Source organism: Heteronotia binoei, chromosome 1, assembly GCF_032191835.1.
Source record: "Heteronotia binoei isolate CCM8104 ecotype False Entrance Well chromosome 1, APGP_CSIRO_Hbin_v1, whole genome shotgun sequence".
NCBI classification, from domain to species: domain Eukaryota; kingdom Metazoa; phylum Chordata; class Lepidosauria; order Squamata; family Gekkonidae; genus Heteronotia; species Heteronotia binoei.
In genome coordinates, this window is record NC_083223.1 from 133,038,341 (window position 1) to 133,066,033 (window position 27,693).

A 27,693-nucleotide genomic window follows, 5' to 3' on the forward strand; every position below is an offset into this window, starting at 1 on the left:
TGTTGGCAGGGACTGACCTGTCGCAGACTGACAAAGAGAGAAATCTTAGAGTCATGGTAGATAACTAACTGAAAATGTTGAGACAGTGTATGACTGTAATAAAAAAAGGTCAACACTATGCTGGGGATTATTAGGAAGGGAAATGAAAACAAATCAGCCAGTATCATATAATGCCCCTGTATAAATCAATGATGCAGCCTCATTTGGAATACTGTGTACAGTTCTGGTCACCACACCTCAAAAAAGATATAGCATTGGAAAAAGTGCAGAAAAGGGCAACTAGAATGATTAAAAGGTTGGAACACTTTCCCTATGAAGAAAGGTTAAAATGCTTGGGGCTCTTTAGCTTGGAGAAATGTCAACTGAGGGGTGACATGATAGAGGTTTACAAGGTTATGAATGGAATAGAGAAGGTAGAGAAAGAAGGACTTTTCTCCCTTTCTCACAATATGAGAACTCATGGACACTCTGAAAATTGCAGAGCAGTCAGGTTAGAACTGATAAAAGGAAATACTTCTTCACCCAAAAGGGTGATTAACAGATGGAATTCACTGCCACAGGAGGTGGTGGCATACAAATATATCAAAAATATTGTGCAAAACACACTCTTGAATAGTTTGTACAAAATTAAGTATATTATATTATGTCATATAATGAACAGCAAACAAAAGGAAGCATACATTCAGAAATTAAAGCCAAACAAGAGTCTCAAGTACAGTATTTCAGGGAGGACCCCTCAAAGTCTCTTAATTTTCCAAATAGAGTACTAAGACTCAACAATAAAGTTCCACAGGAGTCCCGCAGTTGCTTGTTGGCTTCCGAAGGAAAAATTCTTGCCTTCATGCAAACACCGGTTTTAATTGCGTTCCGCTGCTCCTGCAGCTTCCTGATAAGCCAACTGAAAATTCCAGCCAAGTTCTCTCTCAAACGCCCATTTCAGTATCTTAATTAGGGTGATTAACAGATGGAATTCACTGCCACAGGAGGTGGTGGCAGCTACAAGCATAGCCAGCTTCAAGAGGGGTTTGGATAAACATATGGAGCAGAGGTCCATCAGTGGCTTTTAGGCACCGCATATTGATGAAACTCTCTGTCTGGGGCAGTGATGTGCTGTATTCTTTTTTAGTCCCACTGCTGCTGGGGGTGGTGGCAGGTAGACATGTGCATGAACTGGGAAAATGGTGGTTCATTTGATTGCCTGAACTGGTTTGTGGTTTGTTTGTTTTGGAAGGTATAGAACACTCCCCTCATGAGTTAGAGAAGCCAAACTCACCAGGAGTCTTCAGTAGGCTCTCCTTCACCTGCCCTCCATGTTTGGTGAAGATTGGATTTGGAGTGTTCAAGTTATAGTCCCTCAAAGCAGGTGCCCCCCACAGGAAAGCTCAGCTTCAGCTCTCACAATAACTAACTCTTCTGTCTTTGTACTGCAAAGTGAAGGCAGCTGAGTCAGGGTGTCTGCTCCTATAGAGCAAAATGGGAGCTCCGTAATTGGCTCCCAGAGCCATCAATCAAGCTATGGACAACTGCTGTGGGTGTTTCTAGGGCTCCCAGAAGTCCACCCCAAGTGTTGCCTAGGAATTGGATTGAATTGGTGCCAGGCTGTTTGGAAAAACAAACTGCAAAAACAAATTAACCACCAAGGGACAAATCCGTTCAAAAACGAACCACAAACTGGCCTGGTTCATGGTCACTGCAGTTCATTTTGTGGTTCATGCCTATCCCTAGTGGCAGATAATGAGGACTGCATGCTGGATGCCTGGCAGTCCTAGTTGCACTTTTGTCAGTATCATGGGGGCTGGGGATGATCTTACTGTCTGTTTCAGTTGCCCATTTTCTATATGATGACAGGCAAGACATTTCCACTTTTGTGACAAAGAAGAGTTTTTGTTCCACAAGTTATAGTTTTTGATTCAAAAACTACGATTTGTGCTGTGGCTGCCGTACTCAGACTCAAAACCGTAATTAATATGTGGGTTGCAATCTTGGAGTTTGTAGAGAAAATGACAAGATGTAGTTGGCAAAAATGAGAGAGAGAGAGAGAGAGAGAAATACTTAATTACAGGATAGGGTGTGTGTGTGTGTGTAAGTAAAGCAGAATATTTCCAAGATTATTTTGAGGTAACAAACCATGGTTTGTTATGATATTTGAAGCATACCAGTGGCTTTAGTAAAGAATAGACTGCAGGATGCCTGGGGTCTGTGCAGCCACCTTTCATAAAAGGGAGCTTTTCTCATGTTATCTGCTAAAACAGAAGATAAAAGTTTTAAAAATATTTAGGGCAAGGGCAAGAATTTGATATCTTGCACTTACATGTACTTCCAATAAGACTTCGATCCGCAAATCATTTCTTATTTTCCTGTGTAGGCACACAAAAACACAAACATGGTAGTTGTCAGCTGACCATGGAGAAGATGCTTAGTTAACAATTTTCTTAGTGAACAGTTCTGATAGAGCTGAGTCCCATTCTCTTTCCATCAACACTTCTGTGGTCCATCAGTGTCACCCTCTCCTCTCCAGATATTTTTAGTCTCTTGAGTCCAAGATGATGATTCAGCAAGAGGAATGTCTGATTTGCCATATTTTGTAAAAAACTTTATAAAGAGCTTAATTTCATTTAATTTTTTTCTTGAGGCACAGCATTATACATTTTAAAATGTCCATAATTCTATTAATTATGTAGTCATCTATTCAGATGTGCCAAGGGTTTATTTTTACATGGGACGAATATTGAGAATGAGATATATTCTAAATTTCTATACACTCTTAAATGAATTTTCTATAGAATTATTTGTTGGCATTTCTCTGTATGTCAGTGGGATTCTTGAGAGCCTTGATTGATAACAGCAGTTTAGGTTCTTTACTTCCATAACTTCTTTGGCTGGAATGGAGCAATGTCTAATTTATTCAATTTAGACCTCTGGGGTTTGCAGTAATGCAGCCAGATGATGAAAGGAAGAAATCAAGAAAGAGGGAGGTTTGTTTTTTGTAGAGGAAATGGCTTACAGATAATTTGTCATATATGGACAGACAATATATTAACAAAACACCCTGCACACACAAAAAAAGTGGGCATAGTTTTGTGAGAGAACATAAGAGAAGCCATGTTGGATCAGGCCAATGGCCCATCCAGTCCAACACACTGTGTCACCCAGTAGCCCAAAAAATTTGTGTGTGTGTATATATATATATATATATATATATATATACACACACACACACACACACACACACACACACACATATATATACACACTGTGGCTAATAGCCACTGATGGACCTCTGCTCCATATTTTTATCTAACCCTCTCTTGAAGCTGTCTATGATTGTAGCCGCCACCACCTCCTGTGTCAGTGAATTCCACATGTTAATCACCCTTTGGGTGAAGAAGTACTTCCTTTTATCCATTTTAACCTGACTGCTCAGCAATTTCGTCGAATGCACACGAGTTCTTGTATTGTAAGAAAGGGAGAAAAGTACTTCTTTCTCTACTTTCTTCATCCCATGCATTATCTTGTAAACCTCTATCATGTCACCCCGCAGTCGACGTTTCTCCAAGCTAAAGAGCCCCAAGCATTTTAGCCTTGCTTCATAGGGAAAGTGCTTCAGCCCTTTAATCATTCTAGTTGCCCTTTTCTGGGCTTTTTCCAATGCTATAACATCCTTTTTGAGGTGCAGTGACCAGAATTGCACACAGTATTCCAAATGAGACCGCACCATCGATTTATACAGGGGCATTATGATACTGGCTGATTTGTTTTCAGTTCCCTTCCTAATAATTCCCAGCATGGCGTTGGCCTTTTTTATTGCAATTGCACACTGTCTTGACATTTTCAGTGAGTTATCTACCACGACCCCAAGATCTCTCTCTTGGTCAGTCTCTGCCAGTTCACACCCCATCAACTTGTATTTGTAGCTGGGATTCTTGGCCCCAATGTGCATTACTTTGCACTTGGCCACATTGAACCTCATTTGCCACGTTGATGCCCACTTACCCAGCCTCAACAGATCCCTTTGGAGTGCCTCACAATCCTCTCTGTTTCTCACCACACTGAACAATTTAGTGTCATCTGCAAACTTGGCTCGCTCCCAACTCCAAATCATTTATGAACAAGTTAAAGAGCATGGGACCCAGTACTGAGCCCTGCGGCACCCCACTGCTTACCGTTCTCCACTACGAAGAATGCCCATTTATACTCACTCTCTGCTTCCTATTAATTAGCCAGTTTTTGATCCACAAGAGGACCTGTCCTTTTACTCCATGACTCTCGAGCTTTCTAAGGAGCCTTTGATGAGGAACTTTATCAAAAGCTTTCTGGAAGTCAAGATAAAAACATCTATTGGGTCTCCTTTGTCCACATGTTTGTTCACCCCCTCAAAGAAATGTAACAGGTTAGTGAGGCAAGATCTTCCCTTACAGAACCCATGCTGAGTTTTCCTCAATAACCCGTGTTCATCAATGTGCCTACTCATTCTGTCCTTGATAATGGTTTCTACCAACTTTCCCGGTATTGAAGTGAGACTGACTGGCCTGTAATTTTCCGGATCTCCTCTGGAACCCTTTTTAAAGATGGGGGTGACATTTGCTACCTGCTACCTCAGGAACGGAGGCAGATTATCAATGAAAGAATACATATTTTTGTCAGAAGATCCACAAGTTCAACTTTGAGTTTTTTCAGAACTCTTGGATGTATGCCATCTGGACCTGGTGACTTATTAGTTTTTAATTCGTCTATCAGTTGTTGGATCTCCTCTTGTCACCTCAATCTGACTCAGGTCTTTCAACACCCCTTCCAAAATAAGTGGTTCTGGAGCGGGCAAACACTTCTTGTCTTCCACAGTGAAGACAGAGGGAAAAAATGCATTCAGCTTCTCAGGCATTTCCCTATCCTCCTTCAGTAATCCTTTGACCCCTTGGTCATCCAAGGGCCCCACTGCCTCCCTGGCTGGTTTCCTGCTTCTAATATATTTGAAGAAATTTTTACTGTTGGTCTTTATGTTTTTTGCAATATGCTCCTCATAGTCCCTTTTTGCCTGCCTGATCACAGTCTTGCATTTGATTTGCCACAGTCTGTGTTCCCTTTTATTCATCTGAGTCCGCTTGCGAAGAGGGCGGGATATAAGTCGAATGTAATAAATAAACAAATAATCTCACTTGGACTAGCTTTCCACCGCTTAAAGGAGTTCTTCTTACCTTTTACAGCTTCCATTACTTTGTTTGTTAACCATGCAGGCCTTTTCTTATACCTGTTTGTGCCTTTCCTAACTTGTGGTATATATTTTATCTGAGCTTCTAGGATTGTAGTTTTAAATAGCCTCCAAGCTTCCCCAAGGGTTTTGACTGCATTTACCTTTCCTTTCAGTTTCCTGTTCACATGCCTCCTTGTCTCAGAGAATTTACCCCTTTAAAGTTAAATGTGGTTGTGCCGGTCTTTTGGGGCAACTCTCTATTTATAAAAATGGTGAAATCAGTAACGTTATGGTCACTGCTCCCAAGCGGTGCGATCACTTTTACATCTCTCACCAAGTCTTGGGCATTACTTAGGACCAAATCCAGGATCGCCCCACCCCTGGTAGGTTCTGAGACCATCTGCTCCATAGCACAGTCATTGAGAGTGCCTTGAAACTCAATCTCTTTCTCTTGACCAGAACACATATTGACCCAATCAATCTGCAAGTAGTTAAAATCACCTCTTACGACACAGTTTTTACGTTTAGCCACTATCTTTAATCCTTCCATCATATTATAATTGTCCTCTCTCTTTTGATTTGGTGGGCGATAACAAACTCCCATAGTTAAATTTCCTTTTGGGCCCTCTGTTTCAACCCAAAGCATTTATAGAAGGGAATCTAATTCTCTGACCTCAGTCTTACTGGACCGCATACCCTCTCTGACATACAGAGCCACCCCACCTCCAACCCTTCCCTCCTTATCCTTCTGATATAACTTATATCCAGGAATCACCGTGTCCCACTGATTCTCCTCATTCCACCAAGTTTCTGAAATTCCCACAATGTCTATGTTTTCTCCCAACACTAAACATTCCAACTCACCAATTTTACTTCGAACACTTCTAGCATTTGCATACAAACATCTGTAATTTCCCAGGCAAGCTAGGCCTGCCACCTTCCTCCTGCCGCCTCAAGACTTTGGCAGACAGTCCATACTGTTTGTCACCATCTCAGTGGACAACTCTGACCTGTAGAAAAGTACCCGGTAGAAAAGTAACAGCTAACCCTTCATCTCTTTGAGATGAATCCTGCTGAACCAGAGACATTTCATCTCCTGTTGGCTTTCCCCCAAGATTTAGTTTAAAAACTGCTCTGCCGCCTTTTTGATTTTAAGCGCCAGCAGCCTGGTTCCATCTGGGGACAAGTGGAGACCGTCTCTTTTGTATAGCTCCCGCTTGTTCCAGAAAGCATCCCAGTGCCTAACAAACTTAAACCCTTCCTCTTTACACCATTGTCTCATCCACACATTGAGACTTCTAATTTGTGCCTGACTCTCCTGCCCTGCATGTGGAACAGGTAGCACTTCTGAGAAGGCTACCTTGGAGGTCCTGGCCTTAAGTCTCCCACCTAGCAGCCTAAATTTTTCCTCCAGGACCTCACGACTGCATTTCCCTGCATCGTTTCCCTGCAACATGCACCACGACCACTGGATCCTCCCCAGCACTGTCTATCAGCCTATCTACTACACGCGTAATGTCCGCTACCTTCGCACCAGGCAGGCAAGTCACCATACTGTCAGTATGCGGTTTTGCCACCCAGCTGTCTGCTTGCCTAAGGATCGAATTACCAACTATCAAGACCCCTCCTCTCTCCCTGCCCAGGGATGGTTCCTTGGCGCGAAAGGGCTCCTGCTCACCAACTGAAGGCTATCTGAGCCTCCATCTTTAGGGACAGCTCCAATAGCACCCCCAGGCTCTTGACCCTGTCCGCTGGCCTCAGCGGTACACCGCCAAAAGCTGGCAGGGGGATTTCCCCCCCCCCGGCCCCCGACGGCCCAAACAAAGGACCTCTGTCTTCGCAGGATTCAGTGTCAGTCCACTCAGTCTGAGCCACTCAGCCACGGCCTGTAATGCCTGATCCAGGTTTTCTGGGGCGCAGACCAGTCAGCCGTCCATAAGTAGATAGAGCTGGGTATCATCAGCATACTGGTGACACCCCAGCCCATACCTTCAGGCAATCTGGGCAAGAGGTGGCACATAGATGTTAAATAACAGTTCCGCAGGGCCTGTAAGACAACCCTCTTCCGGTTAGCCTATGCCTGATTAGATAAATGTAGCTGCCAGATTTCTGTGATTATACTGTATAGTTCTAATGTTAAATATTTTAAGGTTTTTTAGGTTTTAAATGTCTGATTTTAAATGTAATAACTTTGTTCTGATTTTATTGTTTTATTGTTTGTTGTAAGCCGCCCTGAGCCACTTGTGGGAAGGGCGGGATATAAGTTACCAAATAAATAAACTCGTCCCCTGAGGACCAGGAGCTCCTTGCATCGAGCACACACCCAAGACTTCTGTCCTTTGGGCAGATAGTCATACATGTGACACTTAGTGAAAAACCCTGGAAAGCCCCCATCCCCCTACTGGCATTCTACCTTCATTATAGCTTTTTAAAAATATATATACAGTCCCCTTTAAATCCTGTTGGTTTATGTGGCTCCCCTTCTGGAGGGTCAACTTACCTTATTGGGAGCACAAGCAAAATAGGGATCTGGGTTCCTGGTCCTTACACAGTCCCCAGGCCAAGAGCCACAGGCCAAGAGTCTTTTAGCTCTTGCCCTTCGGCTCGTGCCAAAGGCTCGCGCCTCTGGCAAGGCGCAGCTTAACAATGCAAGGAGAGTGGGGAACACAGCTACTCCTAATCAATCAGCAACAATCACCTTCACCTTCAGCCCACTCAACGAAACAAACAGCAGTTCCCCAGCAACCACAAACTCAGAATTTTCAGCAGTCATACAAACGCAGAAATTCTCAGCAACTTGGAGAGTTTTCTCCATTTACAAGACATTGTGCTAGATACCCTGTAAAAAAATATTTGAGAGCCTGTTGACTGTTCAAACCTTTCCGTCCTGGATGAAGATGTCATCACATTGAAACATGTGGAATATGCTGCTATCCATGTAGAGGACTGTTTGGAACATCTACTCCATTTGGAATATGCTGAAAAAGGACCTTTGCATTCTTTCTAGGACTTTGTTTCTGTTCTAATCAATTTATAGCTCTGATTCAAATATGAAGAAATACCTATCATATTTATTGAATCTTGATGAAATTGTCTATGAATTACTTGTTTATCTTTTTGTAATATCAGTTATAACAATTGTATTTATTAGTAATTGTTCATGGATTTCTTCTTTTGCTTGGATTTTTGTCCGTGATTCTCTCTTGTATTGCAGCAGGAATGCTGGCTGCAAAGCCCAGGTGATCAGTTGTCTTGAATTAAGGCTAGCTGTGTGCAGCTGTTTGTCAAACATTATTGGACATGCAGTAAATTGTATTTCAGTGCAGAGTTGTCCAAACTTTGACAAGGAGGCTCCACTTTTAGAATGTATGGGCATCCATTTGTGGAAGCTAGCTTAACATGCTTTTGTATCTGAATTCCTAATCATTCATGTGTGTTTGTGTGAATTGGCACTATGTGGCAAATATTAAAGGCCTTACATATGTGAAATCTTGAAATGACAGAATAGGTTGTAGCATAGGACTGGCATAACATAGTTCTTGGTCTGTCTGGGAGGTATGAACAAGTGAACATTTTCTAGGATAGGTTTTATTACAGAACCTTTTTTCCTTACACAAGCTTTCTGATTTGTTATTACCCAGGGTTATAGAAATAAAGATGGAGATGAGCTGACTGTTAACTAATTTCATAATTTGAGTACAGAAATGAGAGCTGCTTACTGTTGTAATATCTCTAGGATTACAGTTTTTGTGGATTTTGTGATATTATGAAACCTCTGCTCTTAATACTTTTTCAAAATTATCCTTGCCTCACTTGCTGGTTGCTAGTTCCAAAGAAAACTTTCACATAGCTGCCAGACACAGAAAAATGCTGCTTAATGCCACAGAAAACAAATAATATTTCAAAACAATCTTGCTTATTTTTGCATTGTTAGTAAATCTTCAAAAACGCTGACACAGAGTAATATTTATATATGTACAATTCTGAAATAATAAGTACTCTGTCACTGATTTTGATGGAATCCAGATTTTCTGTGCAGTAGTTGGAAGATAAGATACTTACTGCTTCATAATTGCACACATAGACATCAACCTTGAGAAAGAATTGCTAACAAAGCAACCATAAACATTTCTGAATGATAAGGAAGTCAAATGATAAAGCAGAGTCCCTGTGCTTTTCTTAAAACACTAATGCTCAATAATTATTTTAACTGAGCGTTAGACTGTTTGATTCTCCACGTTTCTCTGAATTTGTTGTTGAAAGAAAAAATGATTTACAGTGCAACACTAAGTACAATTACACCTTTAATCTATTGAAGTCCAAGAATTTGCACTGAATGATGCCACACTGTCAGTATTAAGACACACCCCATTGTCCCTGCTCTTCCCAGTCTCCTGTTGGGTGGCAGCCCTAGTTTCTGGGCATAATTTAACATGTGGGTTTAGACTTATAAAGCCATTTATGATCTGGGTCTGTCTCTCTCAAAATACACCTTCATGTCAGAATTGTGTTATCTCTTAGTGATTCTGTCTTTGCACAAGGAATATTTGTTTTCTGTTAGAGTTACAGTTTTCTCCATAGTTGCCACCACTTTGTGGAATGACTTGCTAAAGGAGATGTGTAAAGTGCCTTCTATGGCTGTCTGGCCAGATTCTGGAAATGATAAAGCTAGGGAAAAAAACACTGAATAAGAAGCTGAACTGCTTCAGTAATGTTTCTTTGGCGTGTGAAATGCCATATCATAAAATCCAATTTTAATAATGTTTTTGTTGTCTTTTCTATGTTCCTTTAAGTTCTTAATACTGTTAGTAATAACACCACTGACCAAGCAAAATTGCTATGAAGCCACCAGATATGCTCACAGGCACTAATATCATATGATACATTCAATCACAAAAGTGCATGAAAAGCACCAATCAGTAATGTGCATGCAGGCACTACAGTTAGTTCAGTAATTCCACCAATAAACAATGACTTAGAACAGCATATAAATGCTCAATTGTTCCTGCGCAAAGATTCTTCACATCTTCAAAGTGAATCCTCAAAGTGATTTTTCCTTTTATAGAAGAACATATTGAAGTAATGAACAGACTGTGTCTACATCAATTGAAACAGTAATAAAGCTTCTTGAATCACACTGGGCTCAGGGTGATACACAATATGCGTTAAAACAACATATCATTTAAAACAATGCAATAAATTAATTAGATACAGAGCTTTTTTGTAGAAAAAGCCTAGCAGAAACTCATTTGCATATTAGGCCATACCCCTTGACATCACCATTGTTTCACACGTGTCTTTTTTTGTAGAAAAAGCCCAGCAGGAACTCATTTGCATATTAGGCCACATCCCCTGATGCCAAGCCAGCTGGAACTGTGTTTCTGTGCATTCCTGTTCAAAAAAAGCCCTGGTTAGATGTATAAAATCTCAGATGGCACCCTGTAATATTTTTACATTTTGAACCGTCTGGTTGGGGGAGGAAAACTTTCAGTGTATGCTTGTTGAGTTCTGACTAAGAATTTGTGAAAGTGAACTCGTTGTTGGAAGCAAGTTGAACTAGTTATCATATGAAACGATCTCCAATCCAGAAGGGTGCATCCTAGTCCTTGCTCCGAACTGTCTGTTGCTTGTTCCGAACTGTTATTGTATTTTTTCACTCTATATACTTGTTCTTAGATTGCAACTTTACTCTTGAGAGCAGATTTCCTTTGAGGTTTGTTCCAAGATCATCACATATGAGACGTGTTTTCTACAGTGATCTTTTAAAAGCTGTCTTTGAGACTGAGATTGTGGACTTCTAATGCTACTTTGTAATTTACATTTTGTGGTTTGCCTTCATATCATTAGAGTTCAGTCATGTGATGTGTAGTAGCATGAGCTATGAAGGGTTTCCACAGTGTTGTTTTATCTTTGACCATGGATATTATAAATATTATGTTTAGAAGGATTATTAAATTATTAAACGTATTTACATGAAATATTCATGACTAGAAAAATACAACGGAAAATACAATGGGCTCTAGAAGAAGGCTCTGGGCAAGTGCCTGCCACCCTTGCTGTCTTCTCACCCACCCAAGCGAAGGCATTAACTTCGCCCCATCTCAAGGGGAGCTGATCTCTGCTATCTAGAGAGCAGTTGTAAATCTGAGTGCTTTCCAGTGGTTCCCTAGGAGGAAATGGCATTTTACCTGTCTGAGGTTCCACCCCTCCTCAAACCACACCTTCTTCAGGCCCCAGCCTTTAAATATCCAGGAATTTTCTAATCTGGAGTTGGCAACCTATCTCCTTCCCTTTATCTGCCCCTCTGACTTGAGCTTTCCATCTCCTTTCCCCTCCCTGCAGCCTCCACATATGCTGTCTTTCTCCACGGGGGGGGGGGGGGGGCGGGGAAGTAGCTTGCAACATTCTCTCACAACCCTGTGAGGTGGGTTAGGCTGGAAATCTGTGACTGCTCCGAAATCACTCAGTAAGGACATTGGTCCGGCAGTCCCCACTCTGAAGCCCTAATGCCTATGCCCTCCTCAAAATCCACCACAGAATTTCCAGGAATTTCTTACCAACCTGGAACTGGCAGACCTAGTCAGCACTGGGCCCAATGAATTCTGCCTTACAGCAGCACTGGGCCATGAGCTGTGGCACCCTAGGCAGGCTCCCTACCCGCTGCCTCCCCAGCTGCTGCCCCCCACCACCCTCCCTCCTTTTGCAGCGCTGCCAGGCAGTGCCTCATTCCATCATGCCCCCCCCCCCGCGCACTGCGCTGCACTGAGGCTGGTCCTTACTGGCTTCTATGCAGCTGGCGTGGCTTCTATTTCTTTGAAGATCCCGCTAAGAGGAGACTTTGCTCCCCCTCCTTCCTAAAACCGGAAGTGAGGGGGAGCGAAGTCTCCTCTCGCATCGCAGGATCTTCAAAGAAGTAGAAGCTGCGCCAACCACATCAAAGCCAGTAAGGACCAGCCTCAGTGTAGTGCGGCACAGGGGGGGGGAGTGGTGACGGAGCATGGCGCTGCCTGGCAGCAGCACGAAGGAAAGGAGGGCAGCGGCAGGGGGGCTTGCAGAGCGGCAGGCTTGCGGCGGGGAGGGAGGGAGGGAGGCGGACTAGGCATTTGCCATGGGCACCAGGAGGGGGGAGCCCAATTCATCACCCCCTACCTTCCAGCGCTCTAGGCAACCACCTAGTTTGCCTAGTGGCAAGCCAGCCCTGCCTTAGAGGGCTGTAGTGAGACCTTTCAGACCAACTGTTTATTAGGGAGGAGTCCTCAACTATTATATCAGCTTACATCATTCTTGTCTCCTCTCCCCTCTGATCCAAACAACAACAACCCCGTGAGGCAAGTTAGGCTGGTTGGAAATCACCAAGTCAGCTTCTACAGCCCTCACCTGGAGACTGGCAACAGTGGTTCCCCAGGAGGAACGCCCTCTCCCTCAGAGTCCATTCTATCGTATGAGCTCACTGTAGCCTAATTTGAATAGAAAGAGTGAAGAGTATTTGCAGGTGGAAAGGCGGCAGCCTATTTATCTGCTGCTGTAACTGGCCCCTCCCTGCTGTGAATGAAAATTCTTTTTGTGCCAGTTGAAGAGAAGGAACCCTACTGTTTTTTCTCAAACACAGGCGCGCGCACACAGACACACATAAATTGGTGGGTGAATTACTCATAATAGCTTTTCATACTTATGTAGGCAAGTGAGTGGTAAAAGGACTTTAAAAAAATAGCTATCAACAACAGCATGATCCCACTTCTGAGAAAACCCCAAAGTGACATCTTGTCTCCCTATGAATCACTGGAAACTACTCTAATTAGCAATGGCTCTCCAATGTAATATCTCCCTTTGGCTGTGGGTTCCCAAGTTAGAATACTTATTAGGCACTAGTTCTCGCTCCATTTGAGAAGAGACAACGCTGACTCAAAGCATCCACACTTGATTTGCAATGACACAACTTCAGGAAGCTTCAGCTGGCCATAGGAACACTGGGAAGTTAAGCCTCTCCATTGAAACAAAGTTACAAGGAAAACGTGGAGTGTTTTTCCAATTCCAGTCTGCTCTGCCCATAGGCCTAAGTGGGAAATCCATTCCACATTTTCGTTGCAGCTTTGCTTCTGCTTGAGCCTCTGCAAACAGAAGGCAGAAAGAGCTGGGATCTTCGCTCGTTGGAAGCCTCCAAACTTTGCAGGGTGAGAACAGGTGGGGGGAGGGGGAAGAAGAGAGCCTCGCAGGCCTGATTGAAGCCCTCCAGGGGCCAATTTAGCCCGTGGGCCGCATATTTGACACCCCGGGTTTAATATGCTTGTACAATTTAAAAGTTAAATTATAGGGTTGCCAATCTCCAGTTGGGCAAACCAAAAACCTCTGGAGGTATATGTGATCCAAAATTATTAGACTGTAGTATCCATATTGTATATCAAAATATTTAATAAACTAGATGTCTCATAGAAATGTCTCTCACAGGTATGGTTCACAGTGGAACAAATATATCTTCAAATCCCAAAAATTGTAGATTGTGATAGGATTGTTAACATATTATTTCTGTTTCATTCATCCATTTCTTCAGGCTTGGGATTTACTAAGAAACCCAGAAATTAATCTGGTGCTCAATTCTGTTTCGTCTCCAAGGTACCCAAAGGTCTCCACAACAATTCTATAGCTGGCAAAAAAGCTCAGTCAGGCTTAGATACAGGTCAAGAAAAAAAGTAAGATGCATGAAGCATCAATTGGGAGATCAGGAAACTAGATATTTAATTTTATGGAATTATGAGCTTTCATTTTCATTATGCTTTGTACATGGGATATGATCCTTCTTCATTCAGGCATAATCTCTATACATAGAGGGATCCCTGTAAAGTGATAAACTGAGCCTGTTTTTCCCATGCAGTGCAACATTCTTATCCAACTTCTAAGCTTGCTTGATTGAGGGGGTGCAAGAGACTACATATATCTTCTATTTCTTCCACTGTTCTGGTATTCTGCTACTATGTATGCTAGCACCAAGGCGGAAGGGATGTGATGGCTTTTGTGGCTCTTTGTGTGGCCACATCTGCATGAGGGCAGAACAATCACATGGGTTTTGATAGATTCTTCCAAAAAACATATTTTTAAAAACCTAATGTTAATACAGTGTATATATGACCCAATTTATGAGACAATCATACAGTTGCAAGATTTCCCCCACTATTCTAACACTTTGTTCACTCAGTTATTACAATCCAGATGATACTCTTCAGAAACTGTCATTTTCTAGTGCTTTCTTTGTCCCTACCCTGCGTTTTTTCCCATACTGCCACAATTATTTTTATCCAGTCCTACAGTATTGTGACTTAATGTGTAACATTGTTTTCTCCTCAGTAATGATCTTAGAGGAGTACAGTGCCCTCCCAATATTACCTACTTGCCCAATCTTGGCTTTCTCCAGCACTTTCTGCATAAACCTCTCTCAAGATCTTTCTGGCATCACCACTTCAAGTGTGCTTCAAAGTGGGCTTTTTCATAGGTTGGTCCTGTAATGTTCTTTAATTTATGGCTGTTAAATGCCACTCTACTTTCACAACCACAGAGGACATCAGATATTGCCCATTCTCACTGCGGTGTCATATTTACATGGATGGTAACTGTGCCACATCTGTAAGGGATGTAGCACAGTGTTGGCTGTGATGTGGATTTACTATGATAAAGCAGTGGAAGCAAAACAGCAGCCATGTGAAAGTGCAAAGAGTTTCTTTCAGCTTTGTCCTCAGTTAGCAAACATTGGAAGAAATCGGTTGAAACAACATATCGCTGCAGGTTGTGAGGAAGGAGGGGAATCAGATGAATAGCCCTTGAGCTCTTTACTTTATAGATTTCTGGACTGCTCAGTACAGTAATTCAGTCTTATGGGAGCTTGACATAGTAATTCTTTCTGCCTTAGCTACTGTTGTAACTGCTATTCATTGAACTTCCTACAGTCAGTCTGCTAGACTGTAAATATTTAGGGCTGTTTTTTCCAAAAAGATTGCCAGCTGAGATGGCAGAAACTATGCTGTACTTTTGAGTGCATGCCAAATAACAGCGGTGACAGCCTTGCATGTTTAAACAACTGTGTTTTTGTGACAGACCCTGAAAGTCAGCTTAGAAAAATAAATGCACCTACAAATCACAGGAGAATCCCTGTATTGCAGTTCAGATGCACCTTCCTTTAATGCTTCATGATTACAAAGTACTGGTACATTTAATAATATGGAAATATATATATATATATATATATATATATATATATATATATATATATATATATATATATATATATATATAAAAAGAAAGAAAAAGAAAGTTTGTATAGAGGCTAGTGGTATAGCCACTCCATATGCAATCACAGTTAACCCTGTTCACTCTCATGCGGAGCCCAGATTAATGACCAGTCATTTGCATCACTGCATGTGTGAAGTAGATTTGCAACACATAATTCCAGAGCAATGCTTCCTGAGAACATGTAACATTTCTGTTCACCACCTGCTCATCATTCACCTAACCTGTTATAGCTCTAACAGTGCAATCCTAAGGACAGCTACTCCAGTCTAAGCCTATTCATTTCAAAGGGCTTAGACTGGAGTAACTCTCCTTAGGATTGCACTGTAACATACTGAGAAGTATTTTATTTCTTGATAAAATATAATTTAGATGTTATTTTTCCACATCACCTTCAGAAGGGTTAATACTAGGAGCACACATAAAGCAGACTTCTGTACATACATTCCTTGCTGGATTAGAAACTACATGATTGCATGGATTTTACACGTCCTTTCCTATTTCATTCTACCCACTAGGGCTCCATGCATCTACCCTCAGGGGAAAATTGGCAATAGCCCTGATAGAAACTTTAAGTTTCTTCTGATTCCAAATAGCTGACCAGCCCTACCATCAGTTCTCTTACTGGTGCTTTGTGCATACAGCTAAGTGGCCATTGTCAGGTTACACCATACAGTTTCTTTTGTTATTAACAAATTAATCTAATTGTTTTGAGTGAATGTTCCTAGATTTTGAAATAGGATTGTCTGATCATTTTCTGGATGGAGTGCCTGTCCCTTTGAAAGCTAAGAAGCAGGATTGTCTGTCTTGCATGGCCTGTTCTATGCTTTTTTGTGATCCTTTGCCCATCTCTTATGCCTGTGCTAGCAAGCATAGCTGTAGATTTGCTGCCCAGCAAGCAGGGGTGAAGAGCTAGGACAGTGGGAGATAGATCTCAGGGGAGGTTTGATTGATCTTATGTTATTTCTGGGGTTTGTTACGGCAGTTTGCAAACTGACCACTAAATGCTTTATTGTTTTTTTGCTGTGGCTGCAATATAGGGTTCAGTTTGGTATAGTTTTATCAACAGTGTTGGTAAATTTGTGGATCAGATTTCAAAGTGGTGATTTTGTAAGATAAATGCTGTTTCAGTAGACTGAAGCCTTTGCCAGATGTTATGCCAAAAAGACAAATACTATATTTTGTTGGGGTTTGTTTTACCAAAGGGTATAATCTGCCATTCTCTGGCCAACTGCCATCATCCTACAACTAATTTTTTTAAAGAAATCTAAATTGAAATGATTATCATCTTACCACTTCAGGAATTTTTTAGTATGACAGATTATGGTACAGTTGAATGCTAAGTAATGCATCAATGCAGAAGTGTTAACGGAAAATAATAAATATTTCAGTGTACAATTTAAGTTTAGTTTAATCAGTTGTTCAGACAGCTGTATCTGTCTTATTTTAGAACGCTTTAAGTTTGACCAATGTTAAAAGGATTAAGACAATGAAGCAAAATTAGTACCAATGCATTTGGATCTGGTATGTGGAATCCTTGGAATGGACCTGGGTCTGGCATGAGGAATGCTAAGAATGATGATGATTAGAAATAGAGGAAGACTTAACCACATTCCCCTTGTTTTCTCAGGATAATGGGTAAATCTTTCTATAGTCATCACCAGGCTAATAATGCCACTTGAGACCAAGAAGTTTTCATTGCTTTTTTGTGGGGAGATGGTACGTTTGGTTAATTCACATTTGTTTATATTGCTTAAAGCTAAACGTGGTGTCTCATCACTTTTCTATGGGGAGGTCTGGGTAGGAAGAAAAATACATAGGCCCTGGGCACTCTACTGACATTGACAGAAACAAACATTATGATAATTGAACGTGAGCTTTAGACCAGTTGTCTTACATTACTTTAGTGTCTTGTGGGATTTATAATTTCTTTGTCATCCCCATAATTTCCCATAGTGACAGTTATTAAGAATATTTTTTGATACAAAGTTGGATTCAAGTGTGAAAGCTCCAGACTCAGATCTCTAGTCCTTTTTATGAAGCTCTCTGTCTAGTTTAAGACAAATTATCTACCAGTCCAGTCTTTATTAGTGGTTTTGTGAGGATAAAATAAGACATGTGCAACTCCTTCTCAGTTTGAAAGAGAGGTAAAAAAAAAAAGCAAACAGGCATAGAATTATCTCCTTTAATCCTCTTTCCCATGTCCTTAGTTCTATTAGTTCTATTAAGTTTCTCACTCATGTCCCAAAACATTGTTTTAAACCTGACTGACTAAGCTGACTAACTATTACAAATGGCAGTAAGAATACTGCTTAGCAAATTAGACCTAATTGGACAAACTGCTTTATAGATCCTTCAGAGAAATGAGGCAGTTAATGTGAGTGAAAATTAAAATGAGTTACTTTAAACTACTAATGCAGTGAGACAGATTTCATTGACCCACAAAGTTAGTGTATGAGAAGTACCCTTGGTAAAGAAACAATTCATGGGAGAATTTTCTTTTTAAAGTTTAAATATGCTGTTATAATATTTACCTCTGTTCATTTTATATCAAGAATGTAAACAGTGTATTCTAAATGTTTGGTATTCTCAGTTTTTAATTTAAGATACAGCTATTCTTCCCATCTCTAATAACTCAGGGTGGCATACAGATACAGATGATACATTGAGAACCTCTTATTGATCTTTCTCATGTTAATTTCAATACACTGTCCCAGTCTGTACTGGCACTAGAGTTACACCGGCCTGTGCTAACATAGTTTAGCACAGGATTATCTCCAGATATAGCAGTGGATTTTCAGGATATGTGAGTGTATCTTGAAGATATGTCATCATGGTGCATAGTTGTTCAAGGGGACAAGACTTAAGATGGTGTCCATAGAGACCCATCCACAGGGTTTCACATAATTTTCAAATGGGATTGCATCTTTAAAGACATTCTTACTAATGCCCATAAAGAATTCTTGGTCTGCTTTGCTTCTGCAGCTTCTTCAGGCTTTCTCTTGTCATTGTCATCCCCCTTCCAGGGTTTCTGTGATTTTGCTGTAAGTTTTCCCAAACCTGTGATGGTATGAAAGTTCTTCAGAGATCATTTCCAAAGTGGACCTGTAGAAAGCATGAAGGGAAAGGTGCAGATTTCTGTATCTCCCAGACTACAGTGAATACTGTTTCCCTTCCTGCCTTCTATCTTCCCCATCAACCACCAGCAAGCTTTTTGCTGGTCATTTAAAACATTATAATTGGTAGATGTACACCAGCTACTAACAGAAAACTAGCAGATTCTTTGGAAGGTGGGAGGGGCAGGAAATGGCAGACTGGAAGAGAAAGAATGGGGAATTTTGCCTTGTGCCACTGAGAAGGCATTTATAGTGGCAATGAAACCCAATTACTTCCATGTGTAAATAATCTGTGGGAGAAAGAATGCTTTGAAAACAATTTTTATCCCATTTTTAAAAAGTTACCAACCTGTATTTGCACTAAACAGTGAAGAACAGAAAATAAATTGCAGCCACTTATAAAACTTCCCCAAAATACCAATTAAAATATCACACTTTGAAATTTCAGTTTGACTAAATTCTTCTATTATGGCAATACATAGAACTTTACGTTACAATTTTCAAATGATGTTCTCTTTAAAAAACACTTTTGGTCCTGCAGCAGCTTCACAGGTAATTGTTATAAAAATAGCAAGTATAATATAACTAATGTTTTAATATTTTCTTAATTTAAGAACATATACATTTTCTTAAATGCGTATGTTTGTTTTAGGTTGGGAAGAAAAAGGGAAGTGTAATGCTATTTCTAGCTGAAGTCTGACACTATTGACCTAAGTGTTTCTCCTTCTTTTGTACCTTCAATCTGGCAAATGCAGCTTTTACAGAAGAATGGGCAGATATCCAGTATTAACGGAATTGCAGAAGAGCAAGTGGAACTCAGCCTTAAGCCAGAGGACCTGAACGGACAACAAGCAGAAGTAGTCGTAACAGATGGTAAGGAGACATCTACAATGATAGGAGATCTTACACTAGGCTGTGGAAAAGGCAAACCTGAAGTTGAGACCATAGGCCATTCCCTATCATTTACAGATTCTCAGGTTCCTGATTCAGATATTTGTATGTGTCCCACCCTCCCTCCCAACAAAAAACATCCATGTTAATGGTAGTAAACCTCTTGGTATGTTAGGGGGGCAGTGCTCAGATTCAGTCTTCACTCCAAATATGATCAATGCTGATTCTATTTAATACAAATGACCAATTTTATTTATTTATTGAGCAATTTTCATGCTCTTCCCTCCAGGGAACCTGCCTGAGGCAACTTACAAAGTAAAACATAATAAAAACAAATCATTAAAAGTTATTAATTAAAATGCAGCAATTCACTCAGCCGCTTAAAATAAAAGTTTCACAGTAAAGACCCCTTAATTTAAAGCCTGGGTGAACAGAAGCAGTTTGACCTAAAAGACAGCAGAGTGCCAGGTCTCAAGGGGAAGGGCATTCCATGAGCAAGGTGCTACTACTGAAAAAAGCCTGTCTCTAGTTGCCACCTGCCTCACCTCTGAGGCAGAGGCACCGAGAACAGGATTTATGAGTCAACCTTAACTGGTGAAATGGAAAATATGGGAGAAGGTAATCCTTCCAAGTATTGTGGCCCTAAACCATTCAGTGGTTCAGAGTTAAGGACCAGAACTTTGAATTGAGCCTAGAAAGAATTGGGCAGCCCGTGTAGACCTTTTAGCACTGGAGTGATGTGATCCCCGTATTCCTGTCTTTGACTGTAACCTGGTTGCTGCCTGAATGGAAGTTTCCAAACTGTTTTCAAAGGCAGCCCCATGTAGAGCACGTTAATCTAACTAGTAAGAGTAGTTCAGCAGTTGAACTGGCTACCTAAAGAGGTGGTGATCTCCCTTTCACTGGCAGTCTTCAAACAGTGGCTGGTCAAACACTTGTCAGGGATTCTAGGTTTATTGTGCATTGAACCGGTGGTTGGACTAGATGGCCTGTATGGCCCCCTCCAACTCTTATGATTCTATGATTCAGTAATCTAACCAGTCCAGGCACAGCCACATTACCAGCATGCATAGGATTCATGTTGCCTGCCGCACCCCTGGCCAAACATGCAAACAGAATAAAGGTCTATTGCATCCAGCTCTCTGTCTTTGCATCCTGCTAGTAACTCATACTTCAGAGCACAAATAATTTCATGGTGCATAGAATAAGGGATTGCACAGACATTCAAGATTTAAGTGTGGTCCTTGTGTTCTCTGCAGTGAGTCTTCATGTTGTCTGTGTGTATATACATGTGCATATGTGGGAGAAGGGGAAATGGGAAAACAGAACTCTGCAGGTCCCTGTGGGCATCTCTGTTCCTGGACTTGCATTAGATTTGGCCTTGTGTAAAATATCCTGAATTTTCCTTTCACCTCCCCCCTCTTTGAAACATTGTTAGTTGATATCTCAATAAAGTGGCCTTGGACAAGGCATTAGTGCTGTGGTTAGAGCTGTCAGAAAATTTGTCCACATAGGCATAGGTTTTGTTTTTCAAGGATTTTTTGTGGCTTCTTGAGCTGACAAGGAAAACCCATTGTCAGGAAGTCAAAATACCTCTAAGAGTTCCTGTATAATTGTGTCAATGTTTAGGTATTTTACATTGTTCCAGATATGCCCAAGTGAACTACTTGTCTGCTTAACTGCAGCAGAGGTAGCCAGTTTACCCTCCTGTAGACATTTGCTCTGCCACCTTGAGTACAGCTGCTTCTACATTTGGGCCAAAGATTCTTGCACATCTGTCTATCTGCTTGTCTATTGATTTAAAGTATTAATATCTATGCACACTTTTAAAAGGCATAAATCTGACTGCCTCTGTTTATTTTCACTGTATTAACTAGAAGTGAAAACTCCCACTGAATTTCTTTCATCCACTGCACCTCAAAACCAATTGTCTTCCACTCTCACTGCTGGGCTGTGACTTGGTAGTCATAAGAAAGAAGCAGACAGTGGGATAGGAAGGGAAGAGTAAATTTCAGTATTGATTTGAACTAGCCAGCTGTACATTACCAGCTGCAGATAAATTATGTTATATCTTTTTCTACTAAGGTTACTTTCTGAAATCATAAAACCATTTTTCATTTACCATGTTTTCCTGTCTGGATTTTATAACAAAAGTAATTCTAATGTGCATGTTTATTTTGATAGAATTTTTTCCTTTATTTTCCATTGTTAGGATTGTATTTGTCTGTGATTTACAGACAAAAATTCAAAGGCTTGTCCATGTCCATTGGCAATAGTTACAGCTCACTTGGTTTGCGACTCATAAAATTGTTATGTTTATGCTTTTTGTAAATAGAAAGAAGGAAGTCTGTGGGAAAGAAGCAAAAGTTATTATTAATGCTATCTTCTTTTTACATTTAAGACTAGCAATAGATTGTAGACTGGAGGCAGAAAAAATACCAAGTTTGATGGGACAAAATCTTTGAATACCAATGTGAGTCAGGAAGGGAAAATGTGCTGGGCTGCCCTATCCACAATCCAGTTAAGCTGAAGTACTTGAACTGAAGCCAGTTTTGTCCTGCTGATTAAGGTGGCTTTAAACAAAGTATTTAATTTGGTCAGAGAATGTGGGGGATGATATAGTGTTTGCATTTTAGATTTGTTTTTTTCGTGGCCTATTTGGATACAAACCTCAAATATTTAGCTGTAATGCTTCTAGTAAGTGATTTAAACCACTCACTGAGCAGGCAGTCTGATTCCTCTTTGTCTGCAACCTGTTCCCTTGAAAGCAGCTGAAGAGTTTTGTATTTAAGGGCGCACCATCCTTCCCTGACAATAGCTCTGCCTAAGCAGTGCTGTAATTCCATCAGTTTGTGCATCATAGGTGGCATGATAAGGTGGTATACAGCAAAGCTGGGAGTGTCTGGTCTGCCCATACTGTCCAAGTAACAGGACTGGATAGGATGTGGTTTTGCATAGTAGTACAAGCCACTTTGAATAATGTTACAGTAGTACACAATTTATAGAGCAGGGTGTTTAGATGCATAGCTCTTTTCTTAAATCCCCCACTGCATTCTAGAAACTACAACTGGATCGGTAAATATCTGGAACACTGTTAGGTCCGTTGCCCTGCAAAGGTGAACAGCTGTGTCATAGTCCCACAACACTATAAAAGGTATACTCTCACAAGTCACATCTACAAAGTGAGCCACACAGTCTGTTGGTAGCTAGTTGTTTAGTATACCAGGAGAATACTAGTTTGTCCCTGAATTTCTACACAAAGATCACACAATCAAGTCAGGTCGTTGTTATCACTGGATGCCTAAGCAAGGCATATTGATTAAAGTCTTTCCCCACTTTCTCCTCCAGTTTCCGGCTGGACTGAATACTTGACTAGTACAGTTTGAGCAATGCAGATCTGCCTGTCTCATTCAGTTAGGATGTTAATGTGTATCCAGTTGGCTTTCTCCTCCAATATCAAATTTGGTGGTGTTTTATTTTTCATCAGTTTAGCAATAGCCATTGCCATAGTCACAGTCACAGTCCTGGTGTGAAATACATTAACTGCTATCTTGTCACAAATTTATGTTTGATCTAGGGTGGCCATAATATCTGCAGGCCAGCCAGGGACACCTTGAGGGGGGGGATGAATGTGTGTGCGCGCGCGCAAAGCGCGCACGCGCGCCGGAAACAGGAAGTGACGTCACTTCCGGTGACGTCATGCCACTGCCGGAAACAGGAAGTGCCATCGCTTCCCGTGACATCATTTTCCCTGCGCCACCTGCCGGAAGCAGGAAGTGACATCACTTCCTGTGACATCATTTCCCCCAAATGCCACTGCCGGAAACAGGAAGTAAAATGAGTACCCAGCTTGCTGGGGGGAAAGTGTAGATGACCGGGGAAGGCAATGACAAACCACCACCTAAAAAGGTCTGCCGTGAAAACGTGAAAGCAGCGTCACCCCAGGGTCAAAAATGACTGGTGCTTGCACAGGGGACCTTTCCTTTCCATTGGTAATAACGGCTAGGAGCACCTTCATTGGAGGCTCATAGAATAAGACCCCCTGGTCCAATCTTTTTGAAACTTGAAGGGTGTTTTGAGGAGAGACACCAGATGGTATGCTGAAAATGTGGTGCCTCTATCTCAAAAAACAGCCCCCCAGAGCCCCAGACACTCGACAATTCTCCATTATACCCTATATCAATTCTCCATTACACCCTATGGGAATCAGTCTCCATAGGGAATCATGGAGAGCCCAGCAGACATTTCCCTCTGTCCCTCTGCTTTCTGATGACCCTGAAGTGGGGAGAGGGCCTCCAAACTGGGGCATCCCTTGCCCCCAACCTGGGGATTGGCAACCCTATCCCCTCAGGCTGCTTTCACGGCCAGCGGCTGGCCAATCTCGACTCTCGTCCGGCTTTCCTCCCTGCCGCGCTCCCCCCACAGGCGCTCCTCCGATCCTGAGGAAAGAGCAAAAGCAGCCCTCCCTCCCAGCAGAGAGACATGCTTTGCAATCCATTAAGAGAATACTGGCACATTCAGAGTTTCTGTAGTAATTCATTCTGCCCGCATTCTATTACATCCTATGAATGCAACAACTCCTAGTCATTGATCCCAGTACTAATATTATTGGTCATTTCAGGAACGTTATTTGTGGGCAGTGTAAAACTTTTACTCACTTTATCTTCCACCCTCAAATAACTATTACAAAAACAACCTAGATTCTCCTTTCCTAAAACTAAGAAGTATTTCCTGATGCCACCCTGCCACCCCAGATCTGAGGACTCTCACATGCCTCTATTAAAAGATGCTCAGAAGTACTTTCCACAACTTCCAATGGCAAACAGAAAAGGATTTCACACACACACACACAAAAAGATTGCCTTTAAAACACTATAACTCTTTTTTGGGTTTTGCTGTAAGTTCTATGGAACTAGACCCTCTTTTTTGTAAGCTCTTGGAGGATTGGCTACATCAGGGGGTGAGGCCTAATATGCAAAGGAGCTCCGACTAGAATTCCACCTCTGAATAATACCCATCTTGATAGACCAAAGGTCAGTATAAGACAGCTAGAAAGCAGTATAAGCAGCTAGAAAGCGGCTTTGGCTTGGCATGCAGAAGGTCCCAGGTTCAACCCTGGCATCTCTAGTTAAAAGGATCATGTCATGTGAAGACCTCCACTTGAAACCCTGGAGAGCCAATGCTAGCTTGAGCAGACAATACCCATCTCGCTAGACAAAAGGTCAGTCTACAGCAGACTGGAAGGGTCTGTGGCTCAGTGGCAGAGCACCTGCTTAGCATCAAAGAATCACAGAGTTGGAAGGGACCTCCAGGGATCCCTACAAAAGAAAGAAAGAGAGAAAGAGAGAAAGAAGAGAGAGAAGGAGGGGGGAAAAAGACAACAGGGGGTTGGTCTTTTCCACAACAAGCCTCTTGTCGGAGACAGATATTATTTCTCTTTAAAAAAAAAAATACACCACCACAACAACATCCAGAGAGCAAACAAGCAATCTTTACACCAAGCAGCCTAAGCACCCTGTGATAGACAATTTTACACTGCAAAGTGGGAGAGGAAACCCCAATTTTAAAAAGCAAGCTGGCCTAAGGATAGGGTTGCCAAGTCCAATTCAAGAAATATCTGGGGACTTTGGGGGTGGAGCTAGGAGACTTTGGGGGTGAAGTCAGGAGACATTGGGGCGGAGCCAGGAACAAGGGTGTGACAAGCATAATTGAACTCCAAGAGAGTTCTGGCCATCACATTTAAAGGGACAGCACACCTTTTTAAAATGTCTTCCTTTCATAGGAAATGAAGATGTTTCCCTCTCTCCGCCCCCACCCTTTCTGGCTAGTCGGCTCTGAAGAGGGGATTGGCCTCCCTACTCACGAGTTGCTGCTACAGGAGCTGCAAAAGCACATGGTCCTGGGGCTTCCCTCCTCCCCGTTCCTGGCTAGTTGCCTCTGAAGGGGGGATTGGCCTGTCTACTCACGAGTTGCTGCTACAGGAGGTGCAAAAGCACATGGTCCTGGGGCTTCCCTCCTCCCCGTTCCTGGCTAGTTGCCTCTGAAGGGGGGATTGGCCTGTCTACTCACGAGTTGCTGCTACAGGAGGTGCAAAAGCACATGGTCCTGGGGCTTCCCTCCTCCCCATTCCTGGCTAGTTGCCTCTGAAGGGGGGATTGGCCTGTCTACTCACGAGTTGCTGCTACAGGAGCTGCAAAAGCACATGGTCCTGGGGCTTCCCTCCTCTCCGTTCCTGGCTAGTTGCCTCTGAAGGGGGGATTAGCCTCTCTACTCACGAGTTGCTGCTACAGGAGGTGCAAAAGCACATGGTCCTGGGGCTTCCCTCCTCCCCGTTCCTGGCTAGTTGCCTCTGAAGGGGGGATTGGCCTGTCTACTCACGAGTTGCTGCTACAGGAGCTGCAAAAGCACATGGTCCTGGGGCTTCCCTCCTCTCCGTTCCTGGCTAGTTGCCTCTGAAGGGGGGATTGGCCTCTCTACTCACGAGTTGCTGCTACAGGAGGTGCAAAAGCACATGGTCCTGGGGCTTCCCTCCTCCCCCAAACACCCCAGTTTTCCCTCCCCCTCCCCTCCCCATCGTACCTTCTTCTCTCTCCGCTCTTCCTTCTCTGGTTAACTGCAGTCGGGCGGGAAGCCTGGAGGCGGAGCCTCCAGGGCAGGCAGCAGGGCCCAATCTGGTGAGAGCCCTGGTGCCTGGCATGCCCCCCTCGCCTTTCAGGTGCCCCTGTGATTGGCTGGGGGAGGCAGGCTGCCTTGTAATTGGCTTCATCATTAAAAAAATAATGGAGAAAAAATGACGGACAGGGGCACTGGCCAATCCGGGACTCTGAATGGTCCCGAGCTTGGCCAATCGGGACGCGGGATTCAGGAGGCGGGGGCGGGACTTTCCCGGGAGGGCGGGACGTTCTGGCCACTCTAGTTTGATCTGTCTTTTTGACTTCAAAGAATTTGTCTTGGAGGCTTTATGGGATCTGGAGGGATTCCCTGAGCTGTTCTCTTGTCCATGTCTTTCAGCTGTTATGTCAGACCACTTAATGAAATCAGTGCTTGAATGTAGTAGTCAAGTAGATAAGGAGGAATAAGCTGAAATTGAGGGAGGTGATGCCATTTGGGAGCTATGGTGTTTTAGATTAGATTGATTCACCAGTGTTGAATAGGGTGTGCCTCTGTCATTGGTGGATCAGGCAAAAAGTTTAAGGATACTCTTTGTCCCAGTTTTCTTGTTAAAGAAACAGACTGGTGCTATTATTTAAGGGTATCTTCTTTCATTTTGAGCTCAGCTGTTCTGATCCATATTTATGTAACCTGTAGGCTGGGTTACTACCTGTAGGCTGGGTTACTATAGCAGGCTTTCATGGGATTTTGGAAACTATTTGGTGCAACTAGTGTAAAATGGACTGGTGCAAAATTCAGCTTTCTATTTACTTATTTATGTATGCACTATTAAAAACAAACCAGATGCCCTGGTTACCTATATTCTTGTGGATTCAATTCAAGGTGTGGCTTGTTTGCCATTAAAACTGCTTGACCATCTATGTATCTGTAGTACTTCATGCTACAATTGCTGCTTGCTGCGTCATCCCTCTGGGTGCTATGTACATCTACAACTCATGGTCATGAGTTCTTTATTGGTACCACTGCTCTGTGGAATAGCTTGTCTTCATTCCTTAATGGATATTTACCATGCTGCCGGGGAACAGCATTTTTTTTTTTTGCAGTGGTCATACAGAATAATTTGGGCCCTTACAAATACTGTGCACACACAAAAAAAGATTTGGGACCCAGATGCTGTCTGTGAGTAGCCAGGTACCATTATTGGCATAGAACATGAGTGATGAAAGTCACAGGCATCTCATAAGTACTTTTCACACATGTTAATAGAATAGAAATTGCTGAATCATGCAGAGAACTAAGTAGAGTTACTATTCCTACTTTCTTTTATTAGTCATGTTCAACAGAAGTGGCTACAGTGCAATCTGTAGGGCTTAAATTTAGGCGTCCTTGGATGTTCCAAGTAAGGGCATACATATGAGGAAGGAAAAGTGAGGGAGTTGTTAGAAGAGAAGAAAGTGGATCTGTAGTGGGGTAGGGTAAAGGTTTAGAAATTTGACCTACCAGAGGCATAGATGGAATACTTGGTTCCTATAACTTCTGAGCGGGGATTTAATACTCATCCAAATCAAAGCTGGACTCATTAATATCGGCAATATGAGTAAAAGGATCATA

General features: G+C 42.2%; 1 protein-coding gene across 1 annotated transcript in view; it reads left to right on the top strand.

The window, feature by feature from the left end:
• The window catches only part of AKAP12 (A-kinase anchoring protein 12), a 156,610-nt gene that overhangs the window by 35,103 nt on the left and 93,814 nt on the right, over nt 1-27,693 (top strand). Inside the window, exon 2 of the mRNA XM_060240836.1 lies at nt 19,335-19,452. Coding sequence (XP_060096819.1) covers nt 19,335-19,452 — 118 coding nt within the window. The remainder of the gene's footprint in view (nt 1-19,334; nt 19,453-27,693) is intronic.